The sequence below is a fragment of the Cydia pomonella genome, chromosome 1 (genome assembly GCF_033807575.1).
Source record: "Cydia pomonella isolate Wapato2018A chromosome 1, ilCydPomo1, whole genome shotgun sequence".
In the NCBI taxonomy this organism is placed as follows: domain Eukaryota; kingdom Metazoa; phylum Arthropoda; class Insecta; order Lepidoptera; family Tortricidae; genus Cydia; species Cydia pomonella.
The window spans coordinates 36,723,591-36,745,812 of record NC_084703.1 but is presented as its reverse complement, the minus strand read 5'-3'; the positions used below and the strand labels follow the sequence as shown (position 1 = coordinate 36,745,812).

Here is a 22,222-nt window from a genome sequence, read left to right as displayed (position 1 = left end):
GGTACAATATCTCGCGGGCGAGATACAGTCATGGGCTGGCGCTCGTGAGTTAAGCCTACAGATGTAACAAACACTGATTTTAAATATTTGGAAAACTAAATAATCTTCAATAAAAGAGAATATGCTGTTCAAAACCATTGAAAATGCCTTCAGTCATCAGTGCTCCCACTTACAAGATTTACTTTCTGAGAACAAATTCATGAAAAAAAACAAATCACTGTAACGGCACCAATCATGAGACATATAAGAGATAACTCGCGGCCCGATACGAAGAATGAGATACGATAACGATAAGTTCTGGTTTTTAGATAAGTTCTCAGTTAGATATCGTTTGAACGTCGTATAATTGTCAGAAGCAACTCGATTCGGGCAACCAATGTCACTTTGACGTTAGAAATATCATAGATCTGATTGGGATCACAGCGGAATCGAAATAAACGTCAATTTTGACATGTCGTTCAATTATCGATCTTTTAAAGATCTTTCCAAGATCTTAAACGTGTCAATCATTCTTCGAATCGGGTCGTTGGAGTATTTTCATATTTCACCGATACCTGTAAAATGAATGTCCTATTCATCTTTTACGTTTTCGACGTATTTAATGGAATATGTGTAGTATCATGGTTTGGACATAATTAATAAACTATGTAACATAACTGAACCAGACATGGGCAGTATGGCGCCAAGTATTTTAAATCAAACAGAAACCAATGAAACTTCAAACTTAAGCAGCTTTATGACTGGTTTATGGTCATATTGTGTCAGTGTTTTAACACTGATATTAAATACTTATTTTACAGTATTTGTGGTATACGTTCATTATTGCCGCCACGTCCATTATGTGTTTACTTTAGGTGCCCTCAAATTCTTCATGATCGCATCATTTGCTCCTGAAGGGACCAGCTGTGATATACCACGTGATCGTCCATACAAAAAGAGAAAACGTTTTTCCACTTCTAAATATTTTCCATTCTCCATGATTTTTATTATTGATAAGTATGTTATTGACACAATGAAACAGAGCTGGTGCTGCCGCCAACGCGGCTGAACACCTCAAGCGGCGCAAATATGCAGCCATTGACTCTGGCTGTATGTTTGAGCCTTTTGGGGTGGAAACCCTTGGGCCGTAGGGACCTGGCGCTTACAGCATATTCAAAGAGCTGGCGTAGCGTCTCGTGGAGGCGACGGGTGACAGGAGGGCTGGCTCTTACCTCGCGCAACGTATTGGCATTGCCGTCCAGCCTTCTAGGCACCTTGCCACAAGGCACCGAGCTGGAGCCAATTTTTTATTTATAACTTTAGTTGTAAGTAGTTTTAGTTTTTAATCTTTTCCCTTTTTAGGGTTCCGTAGCCAAATGGCAAAAAACGGAACCCTTATAGATTCGTCATGTCCGTCTGTCTGTCCGATTCTGTCACAGCCACTTTTTTCCGAAACTATAAGAGCTGTACTGTTCAAACTTAGTAAGTGGATGTATTCCATGAACCGCATTAAGATTTTCACACAAAAATAGAAAAAAAAAACAATAAATTTTGGGGGTTCCCCATACTTAGAACTGAAACTCAAAAAATCTTTTTTCATCAAACCCATACGTGTGGGGTATTTATGGATAGGTCTTCAAAAATGATATTGAGGTTTCTAATATCATTTTTTTCTAAAGTGAATAGTTTGCGCGAGAGACACTACCAAAGTGGTAAAATGTGTGTCCAAAGTGGTAAAATGTTGAACGAGATCTAGTAGTTTAAGTAGTTTTTTTTTAATACGTCATAAAGGAACCCTTCATGGGCGAGTCCGACTCGCACTTGGCCGCTTTTTTAGCTTTATGTAGTTTTGTTTAAGGTAGTTTTATTTTTATATTCTTAATACCCTAGGTTAATAAGATATCTTTTTTTTTCAAAATTTGCAAAGAAAATAAAAATTAAACCTATAAATCTAGAATATATTGTGCTGAAGCAATCGACATCAAAAAGTGATTTGTTAAGATTTAGTCAGTGAAAACCGTTTTCACCCGAAATGGAATTTCATTTAAATAATACCGTTATTTCGTTAAATTCGATAAGCTATTCTTCCCTTTTGACTATGCAGCTTACTTGTACAATGGAATCAAAATAATTATTCAAAGTAAATTTCATGCTTAAATCATGACAACAAAAAAACTGAAGGTTTTCAACATGTCGAAAATTTGTCTGATGTTATCCCAGTAGTACAAAATAACATTAAAAAAACATAATGTTAGTTAATATGTTAAACATGTTACAGAGTATATCTACAGAATCTTAATATATGCCAATTCGAAGGTGGGTGGGTACGTAAAATGTTGACGAAATGCAGGAGCCAGTAGGTACTTATCGGGATACCCAGTTCCACTAGCAGCTCACAAGCCGGGGCGGCCGGTCCAACCCGAGCTCAAGGAGGACGTTTTATTCTTTGGTTTGAGGGTCATGTACAAAAATAGGCAGACAGGTTACAGTTTAGATACACCTGCACTACAATATAAACCTGCTGATATTAACACGACGACAGTTTCAATACACAGAATTATAAACGCATCAGAGTAAGCATTGATAGTGTCAGCGTACATCTAACATGGAAGAGTGATAGGTAGGTATTAAATTAAAACGTGTGGTTGAAATTGTTCTGCAAAACACTGTTCACATAACTTGTGCTTTTTCATGTCGTGACTGCAGGCGACTGTATCGATTTGTACAAACAAAGGATCGTCTGGGAAGTGTGAGCGTATTTGCTACGAAGCTCAGTGCGGTTTGTGAACTTGGCACTTTAACAAAGAGAAGCCCATGATGATGTTCCAAACGGTAGGTATATATGTTTAAAATGTGAACTCACTGCATAAAATATTTCAAATTAACAAGTTTCTACGTAGATGCAGAGTCGATAAGGAGGTGATTTATTAAATGCGCAGGTTCTATACAAGGTGCCCGTGAGCATTGCGAGAGATATTAACGCTGCATTCCTGATGGCAACAGAAGCAAAAAATGTTATATGACTTTTTGTGAAATAAAAAAAAAATATTTTGTTTTTTTTTTTTCATTTTTTTGAGCACTCCTGTACATAAAACGTATTTTTTATTGATAAACACATAAACTAAAATTAAATAAAAAGTTTTATTTTTATTTGGGGGTAGCCTCTCGAATACATTTTTAGGGTTCCGTAGCCAAATGGCAAAAAACGGAACCCTTATAGATTCGTCATGTCCGTCTGTCTGTCCGATTCTGTCACAGCCACTTTTTTTAATTTTTCGATGTCAATCAATAGGTATGTCCAGACTAGACCTCAAAGTGGCAATACCGCAGTCAAAAATGTGTTTTGTACCGACTTATAGCGAAATAATGATTTCGAAAAACATTTAATTATCTCTCAACTAGGCCTAATCCAGAAAATTATATATGATATTTTAGTTTCTAAATATTACCAGGAATGCTTAGTTAAAATGTCTCGCAATGCTCACGGGCACCTTGTATAGGCTCCTAGTATCGCTATTCCAGAACATTGTAGGTAATTCTGTTGGTGTAGAGTCGATACGAAACTAAATTGTTATTCACGTATGCGTGAATTTAAATGAAAAGGTGAAGGCCCTCCCGAGGTGACCTTGCTTGCGACAGTTGCGACCGCGACGATCGTTACCACCCCGCCACGGCCAAACTTGAGCTGTCCAAGTTATTTGAGTGTTGCGCGTGTACGTATATTATATTAGGTACTTATTACACCAACCAGGCGCGTATTTGTATTAATTGATAATTTCGGCTTGAGATGATCTCTCATAATTCATATCTACGCTATCTAATTAATTAGGTATGTGCTACTCTAGTGAGTTGGAGTACAAGGCATTCTAACTATATAATTATAGTTGAGCAGTACTGCAGTCAAATAAGTACATAGGTAAATTATATTAGTTCGGGAGGTGTGCGCCGCCGAGCGCTAAGCGCAGGAGCGCCCGAGCACTGGTGCGGCGCAGCGCGCGCTGGCGGCTCGCGGGAAACGTACAAACATGTTGCTCAAGGGAAGCGTCCATATCTTCCATTAACGAAATGGTTGGTGGATTTAAACGGCTAGTGGAGATTATGAATAAAATGTCAACTAAAATTTATGTAAGAAAATCGAGTGGCAGCAACAAAAAAATAATTCTCAAAGATGGTATACCTCATCACTTTCCAGCCCCTGCTGTAACAAGAAATGGTATTACAAATTCAATACGCACCCACCTTTGGGTTTCACCACCAAGCTTAACACGTAACATGAAACATCACTCAGATCTCTGCGTCCAAATCAAATAAAATTGCGTATTTATAAAATGGACGACTACTTGTACTAAAAGTACACTACTACACACAAATTATACAATGTTGCATACAAACAAAGTAGACACTGCTGTTAAATAAAAATCTAGTGACATAAGTTACATATTATTTGATAATTCATATATGTATTATTAATTTGCCATAAATAATCAGTGGTATGAAGTGAAAAACAGATATCGATTGATTTATAATCACTTTAGTTTTTGGATTGTGGTTGATTTTGCAAGGTGATAGTTGCAGATAGATGCATTCACTACGGATACCTACGTGGTTATCATAATAACATCATACCATCCAGAGTTCCGTTTGTCCGAAAACGCTTATTAATTTAGATTAATATGATTGCAACAAATTAAGACTACGATTGAAACATTCAGAAATGCAATGGGTAATCGCCACCTTCTTGACCTAGTTTAGTTTAGTTGCGAGCCTTGCGACCCCTTTCTCCGCCCGGCGCGTGAATCGCGAGCATCGCGCTGCGTTGCCCTTCCTTAATCTTGTTGCTATTCGTATGGCTGCAGTTTTTAAGCAGGAGTATTCAATTTAATTTAGAACTTATTTACGTAACTACGACCTCCATCGTGTACCTAGGCATCAATATTTCGGACAAAAGACAGTCTGGTGAGTTGCTGTCATCTAATTCTAACGTGTGTGTTCTGTGTGATATGAATTTAACATCGTAAATGGGTGGAAGGATGGAAATGCAGCTCACTTCGTCGGTGTCCGTGCCAAAGAGCAGCAGGTCGAAGGGAATGGCGGCCACCAGGTCGATGAGGAACCAGCCGCGCAGGTAGTGCATGGCGATCTTGGCCGGGTCAGACTCCACTTCGTCGGCCGCGTTCACATACGTCGTGCGAAAATTTATCAAAATGTCGATAATGAAGGTCACGTCCACTGTAAGCACATTAGTACTCATTTAAATAGAGGCCAATCCACTATACGGTGTTCTAATTTAATAAAAATAATCATACCGATCATATCAATAATGACAATAGGATCCTCGCCGAAGCTCCGCGAGCGCTTATCGAAATCAGGCTCATTAAGTTGAAACGCGGCCACGTATGGAGTAAATATTGCAGTGTAGATGACCAATATTAGGATCAACCAATCCCAAGCGGCCTGAAATAAAAGATTATTATAAAGTCACATGGAATTATGAAATGTAGGCAAATAAATATTACAGTTCTATAAGGTTAACCAAGGTTCTATGAGTGCGTGTAAATTGTTCTTGTTATTAAAAAAAACTGTTGATAATCTTCGATTATCATTCAATTGTGGAAAAAATCGAGGAACTGTAACCTTACAACCCTTACCTTATAAGGAGAATGGTGAAGGATAGTACAGGGGGGAGAAGGCTGAGTAGTTCCCTTGTGGCCGGCTGCCGTACCCAGTGACAGTACCTGCGAACAATATCTTTGCTACTTCATCAAATATATTTTATGGCCGTGTTATTGTATACGTTCATTGATCTACAACTAGGAATACTAGGATATATGTTCTTGCAGCTGAAACATGATATTATATTTTACAAAATTTTGTTAATATATTATATATATCAAAAATAAATCTGTAACACATTCTAGGCTTGAGTCGGTCAGGACCGAAGAACTAAAAGGAATGAAATCCCACCACGGACCGAAAGGAACTAGTTCATCTTAAGCGCTCTTAATCGGTCTCGGTCCTTTAGTTCAGCAGTCGGTACGTCGGTACCTAGTAACAAATCGGTCGGGAGCGAATGATCGGAATGAGTCAAGGTCATGAAAGTCGCTCACTCACGCTCTCGCTCTGTTTATTTGCGAGCGAGAGCAAGACACATACCTAGTCATCCTCATTATTGCAAGTGAACTAAAGGAACTAAAAGAGCGAACTAGTTCCTTTGACCGATTGACCGAGATCGGAGCGCTCTTTGTAAAGACCGAGCGGGCACAACTCTAACACATTCCTCTAATCAAAACACTACAGGGTATGCTAATTTTTACAGCATGCTTGTCTTAGAATGTTTACTGAGATTTCATTATATGTATAGAGACCGTGCGCGTTGGAGCGTTTGCCATCTTGTGACCTGAATCGGAACCATAAACATGTACATTTACACGTCACGTGTTTTCTTGTGCATAGTAGGTTCTGCCATCTTGTGGGCTACATCGGAACAATAAACATCACATTTACGCCTCGCGCCAAAAATCTGACGGTTCCTGTGCTGCCTCCTACAGTTCATGCACGCTCCCTATACTAAATAATGGTAGCAAGGAGGGAAATTTAGAAATTTAAATTTAATTTCTGAGAATAATGAAGATCAAAAATATTAATGAACGCGGTACTGATACCTAAGCTCATTAATCAAGGCTTTAACTTATAAAAACTATACAAAACTTATAAATCATGTAGACCGTTTGTTGTGTAATAATAAATATGATCGCAATTTTATACTTTGAGATTACGCGGCTGGATTCTGAACCATTACACTTCACAAAATGGAGGAATAATCAGTGTCGCATTAGTCAAGTGCTTAGAGTTGTTAAAATGTATGAAATCTCTTTATTAGAGCATATTTCATAACCAGCATTTAGTAACGTCAACTAGTATCGGTCAGATCTCGTCTGGAAGTAGATTTAGTATTTCAACCATTTTGGTAGCAGTTTCGAGCACCATATTCACGTGAATTGCTCATTAAAATTAAGATAAAAGGCCCAGCAATCGGGTTATGCTAGAATGAAACTCTATGAAAAGAAAAAAAAATGAATAAAGAGAGTAAATTTTGTCGAAACTTCAAACTTTCGAAGAAGAAAAATTAGATGCTTACGAGTGTAAAGCGCGAATCAATCGAGTTACTTTTTTATGCTTAATGTGAGTAGTAGTAGTTACACTTAATGGTATACAAAAAATAGTATACAAACGAAAATAAAATGCTATGTTCAAATATGTATGTTGTAGCTCTATGACGCTGGTGGGGCTTAAGACCAGCACCGCCCATACCATTTTCCTGAATAACGTGACTAATAGTAAAACTTACTTTGATTGTAAATATTAATGAAAAAAAAAAGATTTGTAATATAATGTAAAGTATTTCAGTATCTAACAAAACCTATCAAGTACACCTAACCTAACAAGTACAAACATATTATAGAAAACATCTCTAGGGCCTAACTTTCCATGCCTCCATACCTAAATCCTTAGGTTGTTTAGAATCCAGTTACATAATTTCGATTTCCAGTTAAAAGAAAAATCGGAAAGTCCTACTAAAAAGACTTATTTCGAAAAAGTTCTTATAGATCACAAAAAAAAAGATTAGCGTGTTTTATACTTTAGAATGTTACTAGATGTCCGAATGTTACGAGTAACTCTTAAGTAAGGTGCATAGTTGAACAGGTGGCGTAGTCGAGGCAAAATGGCGAGTTATTATTTTTCTTTTTTAGGATTTCATATATTTTAACTAATTACCTATCGCATATGTTTCTATAAGTACCGTTTGAGACGCTACATAAATATTTATCCCGCAATATTTTAACGCAGCAGTGGTGAAGTTCCTACAGTAACAGTAACTTGTCTCTTTTTGCTACTTAGGTACTTGGCTATTAACATACTTAATGTGATAACCTTTTCAATCACAACTGCCTAGTTTCAATTAAGAAGTATTTCGATATTGCTATTTTCCAATATAGGTATTTACATTCATCTCACGCCATATGTAATGATTCGTTTATCAACTGTTAATGATATTTTAGATTCCCGTAAGTTAGACGTTTGTTTAAAAATGCGATTATGGGGTCATCATTAGGTAAGCAAAGAGATTTCTATTACCTCCTTGCCGATAGTGGGTAGCCCGTTGAGACCATTACAGGGTGGTTCGAGACGTACGACGCTCTTGCGAGAGCCGCGAAAACCGGTGTCGCGCACACGGACTGAGGAGCGCCAAGCGGAGGGCAGCTGGTCGTCGCGAGAGCCGCGCGCAGAGGCGGTGCGCCGCGAGGTGGTGAGCGCGGCGCCCGCGCCGGTGCACGCTCCCGGCGGCGTCACGATCAGCGGCACGTCGGGGGGCCCGCGCTCTTCCATACCGCTGCCGCGCCAACGCTCTCACCGGAACCCCCCGTGCTCGGACGCCTCCAGGTGCTCACATTCCAGCACCGCCCTCTCGAATGCCGTGGCCGACTCCAGTAAAGCGATTGCCGAGTTTTGCATAGATGCGCGTGACTCGACTCTCCGAATACTCACAAATTAAGTGTTCTTTAGTTTCTTGAGGATATTAAATCCCGAATGCTTAATGATCAGAACAGTGAAACTGAACTGCTTTTATACGCTTTAAAGTTTTTTGGTTCTGACAATATATGTATGTTTACAATGGTATGGTTTTGCATTAGATATATAAACGTTTCTAAAATAATTGAAATGAAAACCTAAGCTAACTGACTAGAAGAAACTCTCACCAATCAAAAAATTTAACATAATTTGCAGAAATTAGTATTAGCACAAATATTATACAAGGCCAGATATGAGTAGGAGGCGAGTTTGTACTGTCGTTTTAGAAAGCCTAGATAAGAATAAAAGGAGCTATTTAGTCAGTCTCCCTTTATTTATATACCGAAAAACAGCATATAGCTCCTTTGTGGTCCGGTTTAACTACCTATGGGTACTATTTCATAAGAATATACAGTATGTATGTATATGTTAACTTAAATCATTTACTCAAATCCATTAATTTTTAGTCAGAAATATGAGATACGTACCTACTTTATTTAAATTCGGAAACTTTATAGCAGGTAAAAAAATAAAATGAAAACCCCCTTTTATTATTTGTTTACATTCTTATTAATGACAGCATTTAGTAAAACGCACCGGAAAAATAGGCACCAAACTTCACGTCGAAGTTTGAATTTCCGCCTGGTTACATATGAATAGTACACAAACGCATGAATAACGTCATTGAAAAGGGCCATTATTGAAATAATTACCTAGGCTACTTATAAATAATCCTCGAATAGTTGCCAAGCGTTGTCAATAACAACGTAAATGTTGATCAGTTGTCCCTAGTTACGTATCACGCATGTACTGTCATATTTCAAGCTTATTAACGAGCTTTACAGGATGTTACAAATAACTAACTCTCACTCAATACTTACAAGTTTTAGACACTTTGTTTTAATATATAGCTTTTTCTGCTACAACTATTAATGTAGACGCTCACGAATTATAATAACTTGTTATTTGTTCTGTATTTTAAACTACCTACTCATTAAGTGAAATGTAAATTTATTTTGAGTAAATAAATGTCTTTAACCAGAACTTTAACCGACTGCAAAAATAATAAAATAATAAAAATATTTATTGAGTTAGAACAAACAAACGTGATTTTGATTTTAACTGGGCTGGTGCCTCTTTTTAAGCGTACATGACACTTGTGTCAAGAGGCACCGCTTTCCCGTAGGTGATAACAGAATTTTTACATATAGAATAGCTGCGGCTTGGCTTAAAACGAATATTTTTAGCAATAACTTAAAAAATAGAAAAAAAGTAGGTATATAAAACTTTTATTTAGGTACTTGAGAAAATTATTAACAATTTAATGCCACAAAACATGCTCAAAATCTACAAAAAAGCATGTCGTTACAACAAACTCGACTTCCCCATCAACCAGTTTTAAGAAATGGTTTACTGCCGTATACATACTGTATAGTGTATACACTCACTAGCAATGAATACATAATATGAACACGAGCTGGGTGACATGGCAACTCAAAAATAGAATTTTCGCGATAGTGAAACACTGTTTTTATGAGTATATTAATGCACACTACATATCAATACATGCCTACACATTGTTAATATTTTCAAGCATCTACATATATTTCTAAGCTATATCTGAATCTGAATCTGAATCTGAATCTTTCATAACCGAAAACTAGACACGCCTAAGGCAGGTAAGGTCTTAAATAATTTGAGTTAAGTTAATGCGTCATATTTTAAGATACAAGTAAGACATATCTTTCGATAGGATATGTGACTATGGATAGGATATGTGATAGGGTATATTCAGTTATAACCTGGTTGGCAACCTGCCAGCACCCAGTCGTGGCTTCTACACGAAGATACAAATCGATTAATACTAGCCTGAGAGGCTGCAGATCTTTGCTGCTCACTTCGCGGTTTGACTTGCTGTCGTCATCTCTCACAATATCTACGAGTACTAAACGACTTAAAGGACTCGTAACGCATATTATAGTTACGTTACGTACACCCACTTATTCGCTACGAAATGCTACGCCGTAGCACTATTTGACTGAGAAAACTCGTTAAATCGTTTTTTTTTGTTATCTTAAGCAATTTATTTTATTAAATTGATTACGTAATGATGTACTTATAAAATTATGTATTGCTTTTATATTCATATTAACTGGATTTAGCGGATTAAAGACTAGGTACTAATTATTTGTAGTTCTATACAGTTGTTTAATTATTTGCTTTACTGTTACAGTATGAAGCAAAAGCTACTCAAATGTTGTTCATATTACTGTCAGCCTTGGTTTGTATTAGAAACTTAAAACTTTTATCTGGACATAATGAATGCCATATTAATGTCTATTAAAGGTTATGTACCATATATATAAAAAAAACTTACTTAATCGGTTAATACATATACGCGTTAAATATACAATGGTAACATGAAATACAGTATGAAAACTACCAGTGAGATTTTTCGCAAAACCTGCTTTGTTCCAAATGTACGTAACCAACTGTAATTTAGTAATTTTATACTGTTACTTTTGTTAGTTGAATAAACTTAGTATCAATACTTGCGATGCTTGCTGAGGTAACAATATTATGCGGCATGTTCATCTATGGATACCGTTAAGTTTAAGGACATTCATATTTCTAAGGATAATAAAATTGATTAAGATGGTATTTAAACGCATTCTAACTAGCGACATTAATAATCACTCGTATTTCACAAAAAAAAACTCATAAAATACACCCAGATCGACACAGAGTGCAATTTTTAGGGTTCTGTAGCCAAATGGCAAAAAACGGAACCCTTATAGATTCGTCATGTCCGTCTGTTTGTCCGTTTATATCACAGCCACTTTTTTTCGAAACTATAAGAGCTATACTGTTCAAACTTGGTAAGTAGATGTATTCTATGAACCGCATTAACATTTTTACACAAAAATAGAAAAAAAAACAATAAATTTTGGGGGTTCCCCATACTTAGAACTGAAACTCAAAAAATCTTTATTCATCAAACCCATACGTGTGGGGTATCTATGGATAGGTCTTTAAAAATGATATTGAGGTTTCGAATATAATTTTTTTCTAAACTGAATAGTTTGCGCGAGAGACACTTCCAAAATGGTAAAATGTGTCCCCCCCCCCCCTGTAACTTCTAAAATAACAGAATGAAAAATCTAAAAAAATATATTATATACATTACCATGCAAACTTTCACCGAAAATTGGTTTGAACGAGATCTAGTAAGTAGTTTTTTTTAATACGTCATAAAAAAAAATAAAAAAAAAATCTTCAAACTCATACGTGTGGGTTATCTATGGAGAGGTCTTAAAAAATGATATTTAGGTTTCTAATATCATTTTTTTCTAAACTGAATAGTTTACGCGAGAGACACTTCCAAAGTTAAAAAATGTGTCCCGCCCCCTGTAATTTCTATAATAACAGAATGAGAAATCTAAAAAAAAATATATGATATACATTACCATGCAAACTTCCACCGAAACGCACTTGGCCGCTTTTTTTTAAATAATGAGACAAAATATAGGAAACGACCTGTTGACCATTTTTATTACTTGTAGTTTTATCCAACCGCGTTCTTCAAAAATATTAAATTATTTAATTTGTTAGAATGAATAAACTTTAAATTGATGTAGAAAAAAGTTATGATAGGTATGCAATTCACATTTACTTATCAATTCAAGAAGGGATCATCCATAATTATTATTTATTTTATGTATAAAGTAGAAAATGAAATGTAAGTATTTGATTTTACTCATTTATTCATTTTCGTCGGGCACTGACTACATTCAATACAATTTAAAGAAGTAGTGGTAGATTAGTGGCTCTTGGCCCGCCACCATTATCATCTAATTTAACATTAAAAATCATGAAGCATAATTTTGAGTCTATATTTGTAGTTAAGTGGTATTATTTTTATATAGTATTCGACGTTTGTTTAGTCGTAACTAGTTATTAATGATGTTGTATATATATATATAAATTTGTATTATATACTAAACTAGGGAGTCATCAAATGGCGGACTGAACTATTTAATGATGTACATTTGCTTATTTAATCAAGGACCGCAATGCTCCTAGAATTTACTTTTTTGTACGCGTCATTTTGTATGTGTAACATTAAATTTTACAATACAAATAGCTTTTTTTGCGATAATTCGTATAGTCTAAGACGTAACTATAAATTTCAGCACCTATTTTGTCCTATGTTTACACATTTGCTAAGCTAAGTGTAGCTACAAGTAATCTTTTCATTTATATATAAGTTTTTAATGATTCTTTTACTGGCAAATTTATTGAATGTATTAATATTGCAACAGTGGCTGACAAAAATATACAATGTTATTAATAATTTCAATAACTGTAACCGTGGACGTCGCTTGACGTCTCCTATACGATGATAACGTTATGTATTGTCGTAGGTATTGTCCTATATATTATGTATAATAAGTGTAAAGAATTATATAAATATTTATTTGAGTTACTACTGATTTATGGCTTTCAGATTTTGTATTTTCCATATTATTTACCTATATATTACATAAAAGAATATTATTACAATTCTACCGAAATTTTTTAACAGATCTTTTATAACATTTAAATTATTAGTCACGATTCTCAATAGACCTACATAGAAATTTTTAAAATTTCTTCCTTTTCACACTGATATAATTTATTTGCCAGACTTTTTATGTAAATAAAATATGCTTAATCAATTTTATAGGTTGCTAATTCATTCTGTATTCGCTTTTAAAACACTATACAATTTATGACGTCGGGCTAAACAAATAATCGTAATTATGATTCAGTGGTTTGATGTTTTTTTTTTAGCTTTTAGATTACTTTTTAAAAATCAATAGGTAGTATTATACTTAATTCAAGACATGAAGTCATTCGGGTTTATTGCGTCGTGTCGTAATTTTTAGAAAGTTTTATTTTTAGTTTTAACAGTCCAAGTGTTTATCTGTCCGTCAAATCTCGCATATTTGTGACCTACATCCTTGTTTTTAATGGAGCTCATGTTTTTTCTTTGTTTTGAAAATTCACTGATAATACAATGTTTGTGTACCATCAAGCCGAACCCGATGATGGAAAGTATAATCTCCATACCGTAACAACACAAATACCTTGACATGTGACTATTTTGACTACAGCTTGTCAGTGTTGTGCTATAATTTAGTATGTTGTATGTAAGAGAGAAACTAAAACGTTAAGTAATATTATTTTTGCTGGTTTTCACTAACGGCTTAGTGCAAGGTTTGAAGTAGGAGGCGGCCAGGCGTAAACACTCCGCAAGAAACTAAAGCACAGGTTTCGGCGTAGATTGGTCGTGGAGATATAATATTGCTCTTATTGACATTCTGAATCTCTTAATATTTATTGAATTATTAATCAAATCATCATAGCCACATCACCAACTGGTTTTACGTTTTTTGCAACAACATACGATAAATAGTTTATTTAGGGTACCTACTTTATCAACTTATCATGAACACAAGTTTATTGTTTACAGAATAAGATTATGTGTACCTAGATAATATTGAACTCCTCTGTTCTGATATTGCTAATCATACTAGCTTCTATAACGTTAATTTTATAAAGTATTAATAATGCTACTATATGTGAAGATTTTGGCAACATGAATTGTATGGTGGGAGTAGGGTGTGATGTATGATTGCATAATGTCAGGCCGGGCCGGCGTCCGCGCGCCGCCAGTCGGTCTGCCAGCTAGACGCCCTGCGACGCCGACGGCGTCGCCGTGACGCCGGGGAGGGGGAGGACATATACCCGTTGAACACTTGCCAGCTCTTACTTAAACAAGACGTACATTTCTTGCCTCCACTTTAATATAAAGTACTTAATGCCGGAAGTGCTTGTTATGATTCAAAATACAATGTTACACATGTAACACATGTTTGTTCTAAGTAAACGAGGAATTCTTTGATAGATGCAAATTTTGATACAACTTTGCAAAGCTTTGATGTGTTTTGTGGGATGAGTAACTGCTAAGTATAAAAAAACCTACACGTGCATCCCTTACTTAAGACCACCCCCTAAGCAACAAGCTGCATGATTACGTGCCTAGGTATATAGCATATAGTTATCTATACCTAATATTAAATACGTATATACAATTAGAATAAAAATGAGTAGGCAATGTAAATGTATGGGTATAAATATTTAATATGTGCGAAGAGTTGTTGCAAATGAATGTTTGGCTGCTATAATGCACACTATGTATTATAGATATATTAGAATAAACATACTTGTACAAAATACAATACTTTTATAAATCACGAGAAATACAGTCCACAAATAATTAGAAATGCCTATAAAATGTAGATAGATTTTATTTTCTATGGCGTAAGGACAAAATATGACTAGATAGTGCAATAATTTCTCATGGTTTAAAAATCCTACATAACATAGACAAAGAAAACCATACCATGGTAGTCATAACTCCAAGCATGGATCGCGATTTTCACAATTAAAGCAAATCAAAATACAGGTTAAACAAAGGAAAAATAATCGCTTAAGCGCGCAAGTAAAGGAACGACAACGAAACGCTCTCGAGCTTTGACGCACTGAACACAGCCTGAGCTTCCACTGAGTCAACTAAGCACGGGATTACGCACTGGTTTATTTCTTAGATTCGGGCACACATCTCAATGTGTGTAAATAAAGCATTGAACGCCTATCGCAGTGCAACAAAAACCGCAAAGCTCGTCTGCAAAACTATAATAACAGTTTTACTTTTCAATGCGGTCGATCGATTAAGCGCTTGACTATTTTAAGGTATGTTTTCACTTTAGAATTTGTAATGTATAATAAATTGTATAAATGCGTTGTAGTTAGCGTTAAAGATCGCGCCTGAGTTCTCTGGAGGCGCCCGGCCCAGGAACGATTTTTGATAACAATTGGTTGGCAGTATAAAAAACGGCGGAGTCCGGCAGCGTGGTCATCGGACGTAAACTGGAGGGAGGACTGTGGAGCTGGCACAAGAGGTCGCTGCCGCGGCGCGAACGGGGGCGCGACGGGCGCCGATGGGCGCCGGGCCCGCCCGAACGAGCGCGCCACGGCGCAAACTCGCGCTTCACGCACTCGCACTACAACCGATATTTTGGACAGTAGGTACATGTAGCTAATGTTGCCATGTCAAACTGACTAGGTAATATTTATCATCTTTATAAATATATTATGCCACATTGGATTATATGGTGCTAAAATTTGTTGTTTCAATTTGTGTAAAATACACTATAGCTTCTTGCCAAAACTCACCTAAGGAACTCAAGGTAACTTAATTAGTCAGGTCATAAGTTCTGTCACGTAGATTTTTACTGATAAAAAAGTTATAGGTACAGATCCCTTATTAATCTTATTATTTATAATATATATAACTACATTGGTTTAAAAGTTTATTTAATGCTGAATTACTTACAATATAATTCAACGTAATTTTCGGAAAAAGTTATAAAAAACATGCAAAAAATACGCGGCCTGTTCAAGGTGATTTTGATCCCTATTTATATATTTTTCTTCTGTACATGGTTGAATCTTACATTTAACGAAAGTTGGGCCTTTTATCTTCCTTCAGATACATATTTTTTGTGTATTGGGCCCCCAAAATTGCAACTGTACATGTTTTACCACACCTACTCGCTGGATGGCAGTTAAAAATAAGTGTGTTACGTACTGAAAAGTACCCTAAGTTTGAAGGGTATTAGCTGAAGTCAAAGAAGTAAATGCTTTTGATAAAATAACGTTCTAATACAGTACCCCTAGTGTAAATTTAGTCGATAGCGAAACGTGACGTACGCGTTTGCGTTAAGTCTCATTTTGTATGGGTTTTTGAACAGCGCGCCAGGCGGGACGTTTTGGAAAGTCAAAAATCTCATACAAAATGACACTTAACGCAAACGCGTACGTCACGTTTCGTTGTCGAAAATATTTACACTAGGGGTACAGTAGGTTCATACAAATAAACAATTGTACCTATTTTATAGTGACACTGATTTTTAGGGTTCCGTAGCCAAATGGCATAAAACGGAACCCTTATAGTTTCGCCATGTCCGTCTGTCTGTCTGTCTGTCTGTCTGTCTGTCTGTCCGAGCCTTTGCTCCGTGGTCGTTAGTGCTAGAAAGCTGAAATTTGGCATGGATATATAAATCAATAAAGCCGACAAAGTCGTACAATAAAATCTAAAAATTTAATTTTTTTTAAGGTACCTCCCCTACACGTAAATTGGGGGTGAATTTTTTTTTTCGCTTCAACCCTAGAGTGTGGGGTATTGTTGGAAAGGTCTTTCAAAACTAATAGGGGTTTTCAAGAAACATTTTTTGATAAAGTGAATATATTCGGAGATAATCGCTCCGAAAGAAAAAAAAATGTGTCCCCCCCTCTAACTTTTGAACCATAGGTCCAAAAAATATGAAAAAAATCGTGGAAGTAGAGCTTAAGAAAGACATTAAATGAAAACTATAGCGGACATGATCAGTTTAGCTGTTTTTGAGTTATCGCAAAAAGTTTTCCCTTTATAGTAAAAAGACTTACTTTAATTAGGTACTGATTATGCAAATTTGCCTATGTGTTTAACTCGGGTGAAAGGTACCGTTTCATCCCTTGGTTAACAATTTACTATACTTTAAGCTCCAGTTTAGCTTATTGTGACGGAAGAGTAACTACGGAACCCTAGACTGAGCGTGGTCCGACATGCTCTTGGCCGGTTTATTACTCTCTTTTGTGAAGTATAATTTTTCACAATCCAGGCGCGTATTTGCGTCTATAGTCTTTTTCAAACTCAAAGGGTAGGGTGACACATGTCGAAAAGCAATTATAGGGTTCTGACAATGCAAATAAGAAACTATTTTTAACCATTCTCGATTAAATCTGTAAAGGCTTTATATAATCGATTCTATTTGTGATGATTTATAAATAAATAAATAATAAAATACATTATTACACAAATTAACTAAGTCCCACAGTAAGCTCAATAAGTGTTGTGGGTATTTAGACAAAAATAAGAAGGTTAGCTGGAAGATATCCCTTTTAGGGATAAGTTTGCCTTTGTATATATTTTTTGTTTTGTTTTCTCTGTTTTATGTTAACCTGTTTATGTGCAATAGATGAATGGGATTGAAACGATTTGACACGAGCTTTCTGTTTACATTACATAATAATATATATTTTGGTGATTTGTGTCTATTGTCTATTTATTACTTATATAATGAGATATTCTAAGCTACGAAGATTTTTGTCGTATCGGGGTTCAAGTTATTATTGTTAAAAAAGATTGGTCTGACATGTCAATGGCATACAATTAAAGAAATTCAAATGTCACCCTGGGTTCTGACAGAATACCAGTGCTTTGCTCGAAAGAGTAAAGCGTATAGCTGAGTCGGCACCCTTTTGTTGTTGCTGCAATGCACATATTGTAACTACTACTAATCCACTATTCCTGTTTGTTTATAATATTTATATGATTCTGTATTTTGTTTTAATTGATTGTGTACTTTGTTAATTGTGTATTTCTCTGTTTGCCTATGTGTTTTAAATGGTGTGTATAAAAAATAAACTCTTTATCTATCTATCTACCCTACCCTTCGCGTTCTGTTCGCGTTTGATAAAGACTACAACGACAACCCCCAAGCAAACACGTAGTAATAAAAGTCGCGATCAAAATTTTAAAGGAATAAATATAGTACGTTTTGATCAGTATAAAACAAGTTTTCAAATCATGGCTAACTTTTTTTATTAAATGCTTTGAATACCTAATATTCTATCAGTCAAAACTTGTGCGTCGGACTTATGACCTGACTAAGTAAAACTTGATTGTTTCAGAAAGTATAAATTAGAGCAGGAGGTCAGAATCTACAACACTATCGGTACAATACAGCTTTCAAACTAAAAAGATCAAATTCTATTCGAAAATAGAAGGGGCAATTTGATACCTGAGTAAGCGAAATAATTTCCAAATATTTTAATATTTCAAAATAGAACCACGAGCGTGAGTGTTATCCATCCAGAGACATGTCAAACGCTTCGCTTGACAGACAGATGAAGTGTGCGAAAGGGAAGCCATCACGTATATGAACAAGTCATGAGTGCGAAAGAGGCAGACTACATATGAAAAAACGTAACCATTGTTGAGTTCGAAGTCGGCCGAGTCGGCCAAGATCATATTGCCGTATTTTTTGACGTGATAAATATAAGAGAATCAAAAAGAAAAATATATACGAAGTAATTTAGTGAAGATGGTGTCATGTTGTGTGCCGGATTGTAGTATTTCAGGGCGAAAAAACGCAGGAAAATACTCATTTCACAGGTAATTATGATATTCGTAGCGAAATTTTCTTTGTGATCGTTAGTGCTAGAAAGCTGCAAATTGGCATAGATATAGAAGTCAATTATGCCGAGAAAGCGGTAAAATATAACCTAGAATATTTTTTAGGGTATCTCCCCTACACGTAAGGTGGGGATGAAAGTTTTTTTCGCTTTAACTCTAAGGTGGTGGTATGGTGTCGTTAGATACGTCTTTCAAAACGAATAGGGGGTTTCAACGATTTTTTTTCATATAAGAAAATATTTTCAGATATAATTGCTCCGAAAGAAATCATTAATGTGTCCCCCTCCCTCTAACTTTTGAATCATGAGTACAATATATATATAAAGCTTGTGAAAGTAGAACTAAATAAAGAAGTTGTTTGATGTTTGTCGTTGACGATGTACGTTTTTCGCACTTTGATAGGAAGGGCGGGATCCCCCGTGTTTTGGCACCGACTTCAAAAACTAAGTAATTACCAGGATGTATATAATTTTCGTATTATTAGGTATTAATTACTTTTTTGCAGAAAATTGCTTTACGACGGGATAGAGACTGGACAAGGAAAGGGTTAGGGTACATAAAAAATATTTTGTAATTTTCAGTGAGTTGGTTTTTTGAAAGCGGTTACCTTTAAAAAAAGCGGCCAAGTGCGAGTCGGACTCGCCCATGAAGGGTTCCGTACCATTTATGACGTATTAAAAAAAAACTACTTACTAGATTTCGTTCAAACTAATTTTCGGTGAAAGTTTGCATGGTACTGTACATCATATATTTTTTAGGCTTATCATTATCTTATTTTAGAAGTTACAGAGGGGGGGGGGGGGACACATTTTACCACTTTGGAAGTGTCTCTCGCGCAAACTATTCAGTTTAGAAAAAAATGATATTAGAAACCTCAATATCATTTTTCAAGACCTATCTATAGATACCCCACACGTATGAACAGTATAGCTCTTATAGTTTCGGAAAAAAGTGGCTGTGACATAAACGGACAGACAGACGGGCATGACGAATCTATAAGGGTTCCGTTTTTTGCCATTTGGCTACGGATCCCTAAAAAGATATGAAATTAAGTTATTCTGGTTTTGCTTTATTATAATTTTTTGTTATTAACAAAATTAAAAACTACAGGTTTACATGTTCCACTTTTTTTCAAAAAAACGATACTTATAAACCTAGAATATTATATGCTGAAGAGATCGATATCAAAAGCAAAGTGATCAAGTGTTAAGATTTAGTTAGTGGAAATCGCTTTCTCTCGAAATGGAATTTCATACAAAAATTACCGTTACTTCGTTAGATTACTTAGATTTAAAACGCTATTCTTCCCTCTTAAAGTAACTCATTTAATTATACGACAACATTTTAAGTGATGGTAATTCCAGAGAAAAGTGTGATAATGTCTTCGTGAAGTGTTTGTTTACATGACAGGACAAGTAAGGATGAATACACTTTATCTAGAGTCAGGCTAAGCTAACTCTGCAACGTGTTTGATAACACAGTCAACACAAAGTGTGGAAGTGTTATCATAATTATCATAAATGTCAAACTTCTATGAAATTATGACGATTAAGTAAAATGACATTTGCACACTCTGTGCTATCAAACATGTGCAGAGTTACTGTACCAACCAAATTTTATCACATTTTAACTAAAAATAAAAGAAAATAGTAGTAGTCAGTAGTTTTTATATTATTTAATATGAAATTATTTTAACACCATACCAGGTCGTAAAGGCTCTCCTTATCCTTCAAAAATTTACGAGAATGTGTTGGCTGGTAGAATTTATTGATACGTGATGATATTGAATGATAAATGTGTAATAGCGTTCATTTGGATTTAACTTGCCACCTTTTACAGTTACGAGCCCCAATGCAAAGAAGGCCCTGCATCGAAAAATAACGGGACCTTTGAAGCGTGGCAGGGGCTAGCCCCGGAAACAAACTGGCGTGATTTTCGGATATATGTATCTTGACTATATGATAAGAGGTATGATACTAGTCGAAACAAAAAGGCTTAAAATTTTCTCGATAGAATATAAATCCAAAGTTACATCTACATGTTTAGTGTTTACCTCAGTGCAACTAGAAAACACATCTTCATCCAGCATAATCCACTTTAAAGTAAAGGTTTTCATCTCGTCTTAAACATCATTCAACTAAATATTAACTTATTATCTTATACAAACGGATTTATTCTCGTTTTTGATTTTATGAATTCAACAGAAAACGCCCATTTTACGCAGTTCGGTTTCTCTTTCTGTCATGCGTCAAAGTCATAAATGCGTCCTTTATGCCAGTAATGTTAGATGGCCGTGGTGCCTCAAAGAGGTAAGACCTATGTCAAATCGCGCAGCGCTCCAAATTACGTAAAATCGACATATCCAATAAACGTTGAGTCGTAGCTCTATTAACTAGTAACGGAATCGGAGGTCTACTACGAATGGAGCTATCTTTACAGGCCTATACGTTACGCATGTGTGCGTGTTTGCTTAGCTACGTCAAAGTCTAATACTCTTTGAACAATTACAACGGGTAAGGAAATTTCGACAGCTTCTGTAATGTATCGGTAGCTGTGTGGTCGTGTAGACACCAAAGAAAAAATGCGAGACATCTATAGACCAATCTAATCGCAACTTTTTGTTTTCTTTTTTGTTCCTATATAATATCTTTATTCCTTATTTTCTATTTTATTGTAAAAGTAAATCTTGTCTGTCTTATACAGAAATAAAGTTATTCTTTTAAATATGTGTATAAAAAACATATTTTAATGACACAAATAATTTTATTTTATTCATACCAATTTTTGTATAGCCTAGGTAATCTTTATGTAAAACAAATATACCTACTTATTATATAAAAAAACAAAAAAATCAACACATTTATTAGAAAAAAAAAACTCGTTTGCACGGGCCGGGGTTTGAACCAGCGACCTCTGATTTGTAATCCGCATGCCTTAAGAACATAATTCACATAATTTATTTAACAGGATACTGTCAAAACGTCAATGACTAATATGACTTTTCAGCAAAGAGTAATAATAATATAGTATATAGAGTAATAATAAGATAAGTAAGTATGCTTTTCAGTTTGATTTTACTTGACATGCTCCTTGTAAAAGAAAAACGAACCGAATCGTCCTTTTCTTAAAATTGCCATTCAAAGAAAATTCAGCTCGTGTGTGGTGCTATCTATAGTTTTTTTTTATATGGGTATGCTGACAGCTGTTGTTTCAATACGATTTTGCGAGATTTGGCGTTTTTAGGTTAAAATTATATAGAGATAACACCTGTCACCCTACCCATCGAGTTTGAAAAATACTATAAATGTTAACATATACAGGATGGTT

General features: G+C 35.4%; 1 protein-coding gene across 3 annotated transcripts in view; it reads right to left on the bottom strand.

The window, feature by feature from the left end:
- Positions 1 to 22,222, bottom strand: part of LOC133521822 (potassium voltage-gated channel unc-103-like) — a 64,120-nt gene that overhangs the window by 26,299 nt on the left and 15,599 nt on the right. The window contains exons 1-5 of one of the 3 annotated variants that reach the window (XM_061856906.1): positions 14,999 to 15,266; positions 8,116 to 8,629; positions 5,628 to 5,714; positions 5,286 to 5,433; positions 5,027 to 5,208 (exon numbers count right to left, since the gene is read on the bottom strand). In XM_061856906.1, coding sequence (XP_061712890.1) covers positions 5,027 to 5,208; positions 5,286 to 5,433; positions 5,628 to 5,714; positions 8,116 to 8,367 — 669 coding nt within the window. In that variant the 5' untranslated portion in view covers positions 8,368 to 8,629; positions 14,999 to 15,266. Of the gene's footprint in view, positions 1 to 5,026; positions 5,209 to 5,285; positions 5,434 to 5,627; positions 5,715 to 8,115; positions 8,630 to 14,998; positions 15,267 to 22,222 lie in introns of those variants that run through there. The other 2 variants (XM_061856924.1, XM_061856915.1) reach the window with 2 other exon arrangements.